The sequence below is a fragment of the Manduca sexta genome, chromosome 3, assembly GCF_014839805.1.
Source record: "Manduca sexta isolate Smith_Timp_Sample1 chromosome 3, JHU_Msex_v1.0, whole genome shotgun sequence".
NCBI lineage: Eukaryota > Metazoa > Arthropoda > Insecta > Lepidoptera > Sphingidae > Manduca > Manduca sexta.
This window is the reverse complement of record NC_051117.1, coordinates 6,733,822-6,747,766: the sequence shown is the minus strand read 5'-3', so window position 1 is coordinate 6,747,766 and position 13,945 is coordinate 6,733,822. Positions and strand designations below refer to the sequence as shown.

Sequence of the window (13,945 nt, the reverse complement as noted above, 5' to 3'; positions counted from 1 at the left end):
AAATATGCGAATACTTTAGATAATAATATGTAATTTTTCTCCGTTGTAGGCGTACAGCGCCATCTATTGGCGGTTTTGACACACTAATCAAATGTATGGAAATGTCTCTCGGATATATTAGTTGATTATATAGGTTTTATTAGCGTGGTATAAAAGTTAGTCCGCCTCCTATCATATTATGGGACGAATGTAGTCGGGAAAAAGTTGCACTAACTTCACCTCTATTTATTACTTAAGTTTTCGGGGTGAAATGCGTAATATTTTTTGAGCTATTTTTTTTTATTATTCATAATATAATGAATAGAAGTGCTCACTCATAATCTCCTATAATCGTAATATAATGTAACGTATTACCAGGTATCCAGAGTTCATTTAGCAGTACTACGATGAGTCATCCGCGAGGCTTTGGGTATTTCCGTTTACGTCCACTACGAAGAGCCTCTACGGCGTAGCACTTGCGTAGTAATTTCTTAGATTAAATTAATTTATTCCCATTTTAATTCACTATAAAAATATTTTAATTAAATCCATGATTCATTCCAAATATGATTCACAATATCGAGATAAGATAAAAATATATAATTGGAAAAATATCCTTTATTTATTGCGTTGTAAAGGCTTAGATACTATTTTCAATACAAATTGCCAAACAAGTTATCGCAACCCGTTGCCCGGTGTTACAACACTAGCTCGCAGTTTCGTACCTCGCAGGATGCGCCATGCCGGTTTGACCCAACAATGTTACCTGTTTTTATTAATAAGATTCCAATATCACCGAGTTACAACATTAGCATACACGAAAACCAATTACAACAAATATGCAACATTTTGCAAATACAAAAGCAAAAATTACAGAACCGAACGAAATGGTACGTTACCCAATTTTAGGCAAACCGACAAAAATCGACCGACAAATTATCCATACTCCCAATATTCATTACGCCATGTTTTGCCAAACTAATGTACACGGTTATCAATCGATTACAGATTTCGTGGAAACACAGAGAAAAAAATACATATTATACGGTACAAACACACTCTGACTCAATCGCGAGAATTAGCTAAAAAAATCGGACACTACATTGAGTCAATAACGACTAAAGTGATTACACCGGCTAAATTACGTAAATATAACGCACACAAGCGTACGCACTCACACACCGCGAGCACTCACACAGACACGGCGCTGTGTGTGTGCGCTGCAGGCCGGGAGTCGGTCGGCCCCACTACAAAATTTAGTCGCACTCTAGACTTCACGAAGTACAGACGTGTCCAACTGAGTGGAGTAACGCAACGCCATTCGCATTGGATTATTTCGTCATAACATTTGTGATAAGTGACAAATTTTCATCAGGACGTGTATAGTGGGAGTGAAAAAATACATACATTTTTTTATATTTATCTGTGAACTTAACCGGACATCGGTTGTGAATTTTTGATATTTTTCTGTGGATTATGACATTCTACCCACAATTTGGATAATTACTGAAAAGGAGTACCAGAACACCGCAAATATTTTTGTAAGTATATTTTACATGTTGCAATTATTGTTTTATGTGTTTTTATTATTTTTTAGTTAATTTGCAATTTTGCGGCAGTTATAGATGTAAAGTCCAATTTGAAAAAAAAAGTAGGGTAAATTTAAATAATACTGTTGTAGATGAATTAAAATTTTTGGTACTTTCTGTACTTAATTGTATTTTATTTTTACAAATTTTTGGCCTTAAAATATTTTTTAAACGTTAAATAAAAAAATAAAAACAATTTAAAAACACAACATAAAAAGTTCCCACGCCTTCTATGCGCATTATTAATACTTTTATGTTAATTATAAAATTAATGCTGATTTTTTCACCAAGTTCAAAGGCGTTTCCGGAATGCCGAATTTTTGAATTATAATGAATCAGTATGAATCACAATTTCTTGAGAGCCCAAACGATCTTGTTCAAAGATTTGTTTTTACACCGCGTCGAGTCAATGACTCCACGAATCGAAATCTGTTTATTCATTTACACAAAATTCGTGCCAAAAAGTTTTGCTATGTTCATAATATTTGTTATATTACGTGTGAGGAAAAGATCCATCGGCTCACCTTGTTTTGAATCTTTGTTTGCGGTTAGCTTCCTCGGTACGTTATCGTTGTTTTCGCGAGTTCGCAACACGCAATGTTTAGTTTGGCTATCCTGTGCGTTCGTCTTTCTTTGTTTTCTTAATGATTTATTTGGTACACGTTTACCATATCTGATAATGTAGACGCTATCGAAATACCTATGTTATGTCATGGCGCGATTATTTTTCAAGTCGCGACAGACAGTCATTACACGATAAAACATTTATCTGAATTCGCCGCGTTCCATTTTTATAAAACCGTTTCGGGATTTCTATATTTGAATTTTAATAAATCACGCGTATTTATTTTTTATTTATGTTTGGAATTATTTATGGCCAGTTATAGCCTGATTATAAAAATAAGGTTGGTTTTATTTAAATTGTCTGTTTGTAATAAGAACTAAGCAACGTTTCATATTTGTTGGTTACACAAATTTACCCAGAAAAAAGAAAAAAAATAATCTTAAACAACTTGTGTTCGAAATACAAAACGTGGTATTGGAAATAGTTTAGTGCGGGCTAATTGCGGTGTTGCGCTTGCAAGCACTAGCGCACCGATGTCGTAAGCGGAGCCTGGCACCGCGGTTCTGTCGTAAGCCATTGTGAGCCGCTTACACAACTGGTTCAAGGTTCCAATCCGGCGTGCGTTCGCCCGCGGATGTACGGAAACTAGTATTAATGCAGTTGAATTATATATCACATTCGTGCCCTCATTATCATGCATTATTCAAAGATCCAACGTAATTATCGCAACCTTGTCACATATAAAGCAATAAAATACTCGGAAAACCTTCGATAAAGCTTGTTTTACCTCAAATTTATCAAATGAGTTGTAAAGAAAATTTGCAAATTCGCTGAACAAATATGATCTTACAGACTCTTTATTAAGGAGATGAATTCAGGGTTATTTTTGTTACAATGTTTTTATACAATACATGTGTGATAATGCCAACAGATGGCGTCTTGCATTTTATTACGTTTATACAATCAACAAGAAAACACCATTCATATCGTACGTGCAAATAACACCCCTATTTTTAACAATAACAAGCCATACAGCCCTCGATCTAGTAAGTGCTGCAAAATCGATCGTCCCGTGTAAAGGTCAGTTAGCCGTGTCAATGTATGACGCAACGCTTAGGGTAGTTGTTGCGCAATGTACTGCAACAATACACAGAATAGCGTAGCATAAGTGACTAACGTTTTATCAGCGGCTCCCAACATGCATAATCCTGTCCGTCTTGTCAGAATTACGACTATTTGCAACTATTTTCGAATTTCGAATGCAAATTTTTAATCAGCTTTTTAATCAGACACATCCAAACTGGTCAGTAACAATTTAAAAATTCAAATTAGGAACACAATTGATTTTTAAAAAAATCTATGAACACATCGAGTTTGCGTAAATAAAGTTCATATGTCGTTTGGGATGTTTTACAGTTAGGTGCGACTTGTCTACGTACATTCAATCAGTTTTACTGCGTGGATTGGACGGCGGGTCGTTGAACCAATGACTTTATTAACGTCTAGCGAACAAAAGTACGAGAGAGTCGCTTGTAGTTTTGATGACTTGGCAAGATAGCTCGCTGATTACTGAGAAACCATTTATGAACGCAGATTGACTTTTCAGAAACCCTCAATCTGAATGAACATAGTTAACCTTCATACTTCGAGGTCGCTCGGACTTTCCGTTCAAATCAATTACATTTCTATACAACAAAGGTGCGTAACGAATGTATTAACTCCGCAGTGCATTGTATGATGTAATGCAGGAACAAACTGCAAGGCTGTCCGGAAGATATTACAATGAACATGAGGCCAACGCCGCGTGCATTTTCTTAATCGTGTTCAAAGTGAATGACAAACGATTTCCCATTGCGGAAACGTATACAGTTCGGGTAAAAAAGGCCCGGATTCAATGAAAAGTCGAAATATTATATACAAGGAAAAATACAAACAGCCATCTGGATATGTAACAAAGGCCAGTGACGGATCAACAAGTCATTTCCGCTGAATCATTGAGTAACGTGTATCGAACATCGAAATGACATAAAAACAATTGCCTCGTTCACTCCCATCTCGTGACATTGGGAGTACCCTGAGTACCGATACGTAATTACGTAAGTTTTTTTCACGCGCAATAACAGCCGCCGGCGATAATTCCAACGGTGCGAGGACAAACCAAGATAACTTGACCTATATTTTTTTATCTCTCGTTCGTCTGTAACCTAGTTTACGTTGTGTGTGTGCGATCGTCACAACACAAAAGTGGACCGGCGTGACGCGTGAGGTCCTAAATTTTACGATTGATATGCGCTGACGCATTTTAACGTTTAAACAAAAAACTAAATCACTGATTCACATAACTACCTACTCATGAGTCAGTTGGTACTTCGCCCTTCCGTGAATTCTTCGTTGCACAACAGTTCCTAGAATTTAGAGCGCGGATATAGGTTAAGTGTTTCTTAATGTAGCAATTAGCAGGTTGCAGACCAAGGCTGTGGAACTAGGGCTCGATATTTTATGTATTGTCTTCGCGGACGATTTCCGGATAATAGAAAGGGCCTTGACACATTTAGCAGTCGCATAAACGCTGTTACGAAACGCTGCCTTGACACCAAACCATTATCGCGAGTCGACCGATAGAGGCCGCCCCGAAATAAATCCCCCGTTTGTTTAATTAGGTCTTACGATGAGCGGGAAAAATCGGTCAAGTATACGCGGATTTTCGTCTGAAAAATGCTTGAAACATTTCCAGAATTTGCAACCTTACGCTGAAAACCTTCGTCGCAAAATACGCCAAGGCACCAGGGTCGCAGACAAAACAACTGGCTGCCTGCGAAGAAAGTTTTGAAAACAATCCAATCTTGACATAATCACGAGCATAGACAATGAACGCGTTGGCGCCAACCTACAAGTGTCAATTAAATCAGTTATGTAACAGATTTATAGACGTTCTGCATCGAATTGTTTTATAACTTGGGTGTGGCTGAATTGGATAGTTTATTAGTTAATTCTGACAATTTAAAACTGGTGGTAAAATGTCAAATCAAATATGGCGGCCGGCCTACTTTTCCCGCGCAATAAGCGGCGAGCGCGTGGAAAGTTGGCGCTGTACTACTTTCTCTACTTTTTCCAAGATGGCCGACGTTATACATTATTATTTAAACTGAGGTCAAGCGTGTCGCTATTTTTTCAAGACCGTATCTAATGGCGTGTTGTTTTTATTGATAAATAAAGTAGGCAACGAGGTTCAATACATTCCGTTTTATTTACTTGTACACATTAAACATAAACATTTATGTACACAAATAGAATACGTAAAAGACAATATTTACTTAAAACCACGGGTATTTCCACGGTTAACGAAACGCCCGAGAAACGACCGACACGTTTATATTTAGAACATCTGACCTAACCCAACAGTTCTTCTAGAAACATAAAAATGTTTAACAAATCAAACGCGCCAGCAGGAAACATAACGATAGACAGTAACACTATTGATTTGACATTTGAAATTCCTTTCAAACACGAAGGTAAACATTATCGTCACAACGGTCAAGGGCGTAGTTCCCGTCGCGATCGGTAATGAGTAATTAAATTTCACGTTTCGAAATCACGTTGCAATTTATATAACTGTGTGGAGAAGAGCAAACGTGCTTCGATTCGTGTTGCGCAACCGCCAACGTGAGGTTCAAGAGCGACACGTGTCGGTGGCCGCGTGAGCGAGCCGCGCGACGCCCGCACGTGCGCTCCGCACCGGCAGGACAATCGCTGCGGTAAGGTCAGCGACGGCACAACCCTGTTCATAGACACCGCATAGACTACAACGTGACGCCATGTTTTTTACGCGCCAATCTTATCAATTCAAATTTCGAACAAAGAACGCGAATTAGTACACGTTATCTTGCCTGTCGCAAGAATAAAACTGAACAATGACTTATCACATTGAGACATTTAGGCACAGAGTAGACTTTCTGATGTTTATTTTATTACACACTTAATAAATCCTGTTGAATACGTTTTTTATTACGTTATAGACCACATGCAATTCCGTGATGACCCTACTCAGCGATACGAACAAACTCGTGCTTAAACACGTGTTTGTCTAACGATCTTGATGCAAAAAACAAATTATTTACATTATTATTACACAAGAAAAGGTTAACAAATAAAATACAAGGCAAGTTGTGCAACGCTTTAAAATATGCTCTACATAAATAAATCGTTATCAGTATTTGTGTGATAGTAAGAACTTTGAACAATGAGTCAGACGAGTGATACTTCGATGTGTTACGAAACGTGTGATAAGTTAATTATGTAAAATTCTTTAATAGTCACTTATCGGTGTATTTTGTTAAAGTTCTTTGTTCTTTACAAGGACTATTTAGTATTGATTCGTTATAAAAATCTGTCTAAAATAAAACGCAGTTCCTAGCACAAAAAACTGATGCTTGAAATGGAATTAGAACAGTGTTATAAAAAGAAACAGGATTCCAGTGAGGTCCGAGCCCACGCGTGCAACACCTGACATTGACTGCAAGACACCGACCCTAAAAACTGGAGGATATTTCGGTCACGTCACACATTTGAAGGCATAAAAAAAATATATGGTCATATTTTTTAATAACTACATTATAATTTATTTAAACCGACAATTAATTTGTTTTCCTTTGTAATGATTGCTTTATTATTAAACCTAATTACCACAAATCAATTAATAGCAATGTTTGCCCAAGCCAGCCTTGAAATCGCCCACGATGACGAAACACTAATAGCTGTTTCATAACAGTATTACGAGTTAGACCGGCGATGAGCAAGTTTTGAACTGTTTCGGCGCTTGTACCGTACAGTGCCGGTTTTCGGTTAGCGGTACCATAGCAAGAAAGTGCATGATTAGTTATAACTGTTGATAGATTGACTGTTTATGGCCAGAATCTCTTTGTCCTTATCTGTAGAGTGCGGAAGTGAGATACATTAGTCATAATTAAACCTTAACTTATGTATAGCCTTAAAAGTTCGCGCCCTTTTCCTTGTCATTAATCAACAAACGGCCGCCATTTTGGCATTCGAAATTTAAACGTTACTGTGCTAAGCGTAACCAGGCCTTCTGCATGGGTACCTTTGCCTTAACACTATAAAAAGTTGCCACACTGGACTTATTATCAATTACTGTAGCATTAAACCGGTGTTAACTGTCTGTGTTCTACGAAGCGTCACCACCGTAACGGGCGGTTACTTTTTGCCTTTCTTTCACCAATCGAACTTGTAACACTAATTCACGATAAAAACCAGCATGATTTATCAACGGATAAACAAGATGGCGCTTTTTTTTTTATCATTACAAACTATTCAGCCTAAAAATTTTTTTTGTCTAATTTTGCGTATATTCCGCTACTTTTTTCCTTCGTGTTTTTAACGATGACCCCAAGTGGGCGGCTTCCTAATGTCCAATAAAAACTGTTTGAATAGTCATATCTAACTGTACAACATAGTAATATCGGTGTAACGGTTCTGGCTTTATTAAAAATCAACGAACTGCCGCGCAAAAGGCCTGCGTCATGTGTATTTTGGGTTTCATTGCGAAATAGTTAACAGTTATGTGATCTATGGTCATGGTCATGATTCCAACTAGATTATATAGAGATAGAAATGTAAGCTGCCCTGACATTTCACCAACAATGGCTGCCAATTAAAGTTGGTGTGATTATTTGTTGAACAGTTAGTCGGCGCGTAACGGGTGCGCCCGAGCATCTGGGGCGACCCACTGACACCGATGATGTCGTGTCGTGCCGCGTGAAACGGAACGTATCAATAATACGAGCCACACTCTTTAGCGCTATTACTTTACGACCGTTATTGAAAAAGTTTCACCATTTTACCGGCTTACGTATAGTACAAATTAATTATTAAAATACTGATAAATAACATTTGAATGACTTTACATATCTACAACCAAATATAGGATGTTGTTACGTAAAACGTTCACAGTGAGACCGATTTTAGAACATTAAATTCTTTAGAGTTGTCTTAATGACCTTTTTCGTATTTCGTATGCTTTAAATTGTGAATAATCCCGTATAATTCGGCCGAGGCACGTGTTCTCGGCCGCGACATAGTTACGAATGCATGTAAATGCTTTTTTGAATAACATAATTTCAAATTTAGAAAGAACTCTCACGTTGCTTACGTGCGCACCACGTGTAATGGAACGTGATTGCTTAATTCGTTTTTCTGTGCACTAGCCAGTGCTGTACACGACGTATTCGATTTTTTTTTATTTCAAAAAAGGAACAGCACTCTATTTTACAGCCATTCACAATGGGTGCTTTAATGATTCTTCCATTGTTTTTCTTGGATAGGTCATAAAGTTGATAACAATGGATATTGGTGTAACTTTTTTAAACATCCTGGCGTTATCGTGTGCATAATGTGAGAACGATTTTTATGTCCAAAAACATCAATTGTAACGTCTTGCATACTTGATACATTATCACTATAAATATGTTAATAATTGCATGAAGTAAAATAATCGATTAAAATAAAGGTTAATGACACATTAATCGATTGACATATCGCACGGCTCAACACTTTTACTGTTATGCTTCTGATTCGACCGCGTTGGTAACAACGTGATCGAGTTGCGAAATTCAAAATATTATTGTTCTTTGAATCAGCAATGATATACTTAATAATGGGACAATTTTTCCGTCGGCAAAAATACTTTTTTTTATTAAATCTTTTACAATAATTTAAAAATATAATATTATGAATTCCAAATTTAAAAAACAATCGATTGGACTTTGCATCAATATAACTGCAATATTTGGTGTAACCTCGTTTCGTAATACAAACAAATAATTTATCACCAGTTGTAGTTTCTTTTTATTTGTATAATTAAATGCACCAGTGATTCTATTATTAAACATCCTTCAGATATTACCTAACAAGTAAAAAACAAGTATTCGCCAATACCCAGGAAATGGTTGTTTTGTAACGGAACAAATCCGGTGTAACCTTTGAATTTGTGTAACATTAAGGTTAAGAAACGGTTTATTAATGACTTGGCTAACATGAAGGGTGTAAAAAGCGGTTGAAATGTGGTAACGCGATTTCGCTAAGGTGATCCACGTGCGCGTTGCACCGCGGGATCTTGCGACACGCTTTTTGCAATCGATTTTGTAAGCGACAATACTTAGACAACCGCAAGGCTGTATGTTTTCATATTATAACGATTATTTCTTTTTGTTACAGAACCACATTGAAGATTCGTGCGGACCTATCGACGTCCGCCGAAACATGGTTGCTGAGTTCATCCTGAGTCAGCAGCAGCTGCTGAGCGCGGGCGCGGGCGCTGCCCTTGGCCCCGCCCCTGTGCAAACGCGCGCCCCGCCGCCACCCCGCGCGCGCCTCTCCGTATCCCCACACTTCCCGATGGATCAGGGACCGCCGTCCAACGGGAACCCTGGAGACCCCAACGACTACCCGTCGTTCGACTTCAAGCGCAAGGAGTTCTTCGGACAGCGCAAGCAACGCGAGTTCATCCCGGACAGCAAAAAGGACGATGGATACTGGGACCGCCGCCGGCGCAACAACGAGGCCGCCAAACGCTCGCGCGAAAAGCGCCGCTTCAACGACATGGTGCTCGAGCAGCGCGTCGTCGAACTTTCCAAGGAGAACCACGTACTCAAAGCACAACTTGACGCCATAAAGGAGAAGTACGGGATATGTGGCGAAAACCTGATAAGCATAGACCAGGTTCTGGCCACCCTACCCACCTGCGATCAGGTGCTCTGCGTCACCAAGAGGAGTAAACTGTCGGGAACCTCCCTGTTCCCGCCGGCGCCGCCACCACCACCCCCGGCGCCCCCCGCATCTCCGCCGTCGCCGCCACCACAACGCGCTCCGGAACCATACCAGGAGAGACTTCCAGTTCCAGAAGCGTACTACCCTCACCCCGCCCACTATGAGCCGCCCGGTTCAGTCCTCAACCTATCCCGATCTCGCCGTGCCCCCTCTCCGTACGAACTGTCCTCCCTCTCGGGCTCAGGAGACGAGACCGCCGAACAGTACGCGCCGGAGAACAACTGCTTGCCACTCAAACTGCGCCATAAATCTCACCTAGGCGACAAGGACGTCGCCAGCGCCCTCCTCTCCCTCCAGCACATAAAGCAAGAGCCGGGCCCGAGGTCGTCCCCCTCGTGGGACGGCGAGGGCTCGAGCGACGAGCGGGACTCCGGGATCTCACTGGGCGCGGAGTACAGGCCGCAGCCCGACAGGCTTCCTGAAGAAGAGGAGGCTCATTTAAAAGTTGAGCTGGCGCGACTCGCCACCGAAGTGGCCACTCTCAAGAACATGATGAATCAGAACAAGGCGCGCGGCCACGAGCACTGAGCGCCGGCGCAGGTGTTCAGAGCTCGCCCGCGCGTTGCGCCTGGACCGCGCAGCTCCGCAGCCCGGCCGCCCGGCACGGCGCCGGCACTAGGCGCCGCGCCCGACTCGCTCGTACAAACTGTCTCTACGCCCTTCCCTAGTAGACGAAGTTACCACGTTGTAAAGAGAGTTATATTGTATGATATTGTGCAGCTGTGAGCGGCTAAGCCGTCTCGCCTACGTCCTTCCTAGTAGTTGTATAGTGTGCGTCGCACTATCGGTGCCCGCTGGCCCGCTCGTGCTCGCTTTACAGACTTTTCGAGCAGATAAAACTTGTCTACTCAGTGATAGATTATAAAAAATGCATTTTTAGTGATGAGCTATATGTATATGTAATAAGTAAGAAGTGGATCTGTTTCATCTATTCGAAGACTCGATAGTGAAAAATCGACGGCTAAAGACTATGTTCTTATAAGTTGTAATTTTAAGATGTAATTAAGTCCAACTTAGAATGTTATTTATATTAAGATTAAAAAAATAAATGTATATTTCTCAAATCGGAAAGCCCGTTAAGTTTCAAACCAAAAAAAACGTGTTAGGTCCTCTACGCTTGTCGATGAAATCGCATATGTTAGAAATATATTCCACACAACAGATTGTATTGAATAATCAGAATAAGATACCAGTGCCTTTGAATACATACCTACCTATATAATAGCTACCTAAATGAATATTTTTGTACACTTATTGAGATAAAAATAGCGATTTCATTCATTGGATATGTCCCGTACTGTGTTTTCGTAATTCGATCACAACTCCGAACGTTCGCATGTTCGTGACGATTGTATCGTTTGCGCAGGCGTGGTAGGGGAGTACAAAATTGTCGAATCCTAAGACGGCTAGTTGTGAAGTATTCCCGCTGTATTGTAAGTTCCCTAGTGTTGGCCCAAGGGCATGTGATAGGACTGAAGGGATTTTATAACTAAGTATTTATTTATTCGGACCGTGAAAGAGGATTTTACAATTTATTATCTTTGTATAAGAAACACTATACGATATGAATAAATTGTGTACATTACAATTATATGATGATTTCATTTGAAACCCCATCCTTAACCAACATTAACTGACCACAGTTAATCACAAAACACAAATTAAACAATAAAATTGAGTAATACTTAACATTGACTCACCAGAATATTACCTAGACACAAAAAATGACTAAATCCAGGTAACTGAACAGGAAAACTGGGTATATTCAAAGAGAATGGAAACTTACAATGGAAAAGAAAAGGAAAAGTACGTCACACAATTACAAAACTTAAGGACACATCCTTAAGGCGTAACAAACGCTGTATTAAGTAATTTGTCGATAAAAACTAATTTACTATGACACATATGTGCCCTTAACAAAGCTGCTTTTATTCAATCGTTAACGCAAACATTACAATAACGATAGTCATCGATAAGATGTCATTTCAATACTTTCTATGTTTGTTATTATAGTTAGCGATTGCAAAAAGCATTTTGACTATAAGCCCAGTACATTCACTGTAATTCACAAATTATTTGCGTGATATCTTACATATAACAACTTTGCATAGAAAGGTGACTAAAGAGGATCGATGCCTATCAATAAATTGGTAACTTAGTACCACTTTTTAAGTACCTTATGCTTACTTAAGAGTGAATATAATCAAAGCGGATATTTTCACAATTTTATTTACTGCAGTTTGAAAGGATGTAATTTCCTGAGAGATGATTTTTTTTAATCTTTAGATCTCACATAAGCGTGAAGAACACTCAAAATTAGAAAAAAAAATCAGGCTTCAAACCCACTGCGTTGTCTGTGTATAGTCCGGCAATCAATATGCACATAGCAAGATTATTATGTTGTATTACTCTGTCATACTTATTCGCAAGATTGAAGCTATAATATCAGCCCTGTATTATATACTGTCTTGCTGCTGGACACGAGACTTCTCTACTGAGAATGATAAGGCCTTAGGCCACCACGCTGGCCTAGTGCGGATTAGCAAACTTCATATACCTCAAAATTCTTAAAGAGATCTCAGGTTTGTGGGTTTCGTTATGTTTTCCTTCAACGTTAAAGCAAGCGATAATTCACAAAGAATACACACATACCTTTATAAGAGTCAGAGGTTTTGCACCTACAGATATTCGTCTCGCCAGTCCGGTCCACTCCCAACTAGGCTATCGCCTTAAGCTACGAAGCTATGCAAAGTTTCAAACCATACAGCCAACTTCAAAATCTCATAAAGTCGACAGAGCGAATATTTCAAACCACAATAATATACTGAGGAATCCACTAACCTAGTACACATCAAAGCATAATTTTTAACAGCATCTAAATCGGATTTAATACGTGATAACACTATGTAACGAGGTGATGATAAACATTAGAAATCACTTACAAAAATGTTTTTATGATATAAATAAATGGGCCAAGGATTCGAGCACTTGCGAATTATTTAAAGCACTTGTTATTTTTATATAAAGTTAAAATTAGTTTGAGAATGTAGAGGATTGCCTGTGTTTGAAAATAATCAACCCCATTCTTTAGTCTATTATGCGAGTTCATCGCGTAGTTTTTCTTATACGGCCAGGACAAAATCACCCCAGTGCATCATATATAGAGTATACTATATGCCAGCATCCCTTTCGTAACTTATGTAAAAGATAATCATAATTGGAACAATTTGTAGAACGCATTTATGCATATTAGTATTACCTATATGTTGTTTTCCTTTGAGAAAATATCACACTTCGCTAGGTAGCCCCCTATTTCGGTTATAAATTCGCCTGCTAAATAAAGGAATGCTGCTAGTAGTTATATTACCTACCTCTCTATTATGGAAATAAAAGTAATATTTGCATTTTATCGCATTTTTTATATTTAAATTATACCGTGACGTTTCAAAAACGCCTTTATAGTCACAGAGTACATTGAAAAAGTCTGCAGTCTTCGAAACTTTAAATATCAAAAGCCGCGATAAAATCCGATAACTAGTATGATATCGATGTCTAACATTCGTGTAATCGTTATGCCTACCTCTCTATCAGTTCCTGGAGACATTAAGCGCGATAATCGTAATTTGCGTGAATCCCGTAAATTGGTAAACATTGATAACTCATTACTTATAATGAGAAATGTTTATTTGTTCATGACATCAGTATTATTTTATTTTTATTGTTTAAATGACGAGACGGGCGACCTGAGTTGAGTGCGAATATGGTCTGTGAGTGAGTGTATTTCTGACTGTAGGTGTGATGTTGCCTCTGCGACGAAATTAGAGTAGTAGTAGTGGCATTAACAATAATAATATCAGCCCTGTATTATTGTACTGTCCCACTGCTGAGCACTCACCTCCTCTACTACTGAGAGGGATCAGGCCTTAGTCCACAACGCTGGCCTAATGCAGATTGGTAGACTTCACAAACC

General features: G+C 39.0%; 1 protein-coding gene across 1 annotated transcript; it reads left to right on the top strand.

Annotated features, from left to right (window-relative positions):
* Positions 1-1,218: 1,218 nt before the first annotated feature.
* LOC115452531 (WASH complex subunit 3) lies at positions 1,219-11,566 on the top strand. The gene is made up of 2 exons (XM_030181087.2): positions 1,219-1,520; positions 9,364-11,566. Exon 2 carries the CDS (start codon positions 9,409-9,411, stop codon positions 10,501-10,503), a length of 1,095 nt encoding a protein of 364 aa, XP_030036947.1. The 5' UTR covers positions 1,219-1,520; positions 9,364-9,408; the 3' UTR covers positions 10,504-11,566.
* The last annotated feature ends 2,379 nt before the right edge of the window (positions 11,567-13,945 follow it).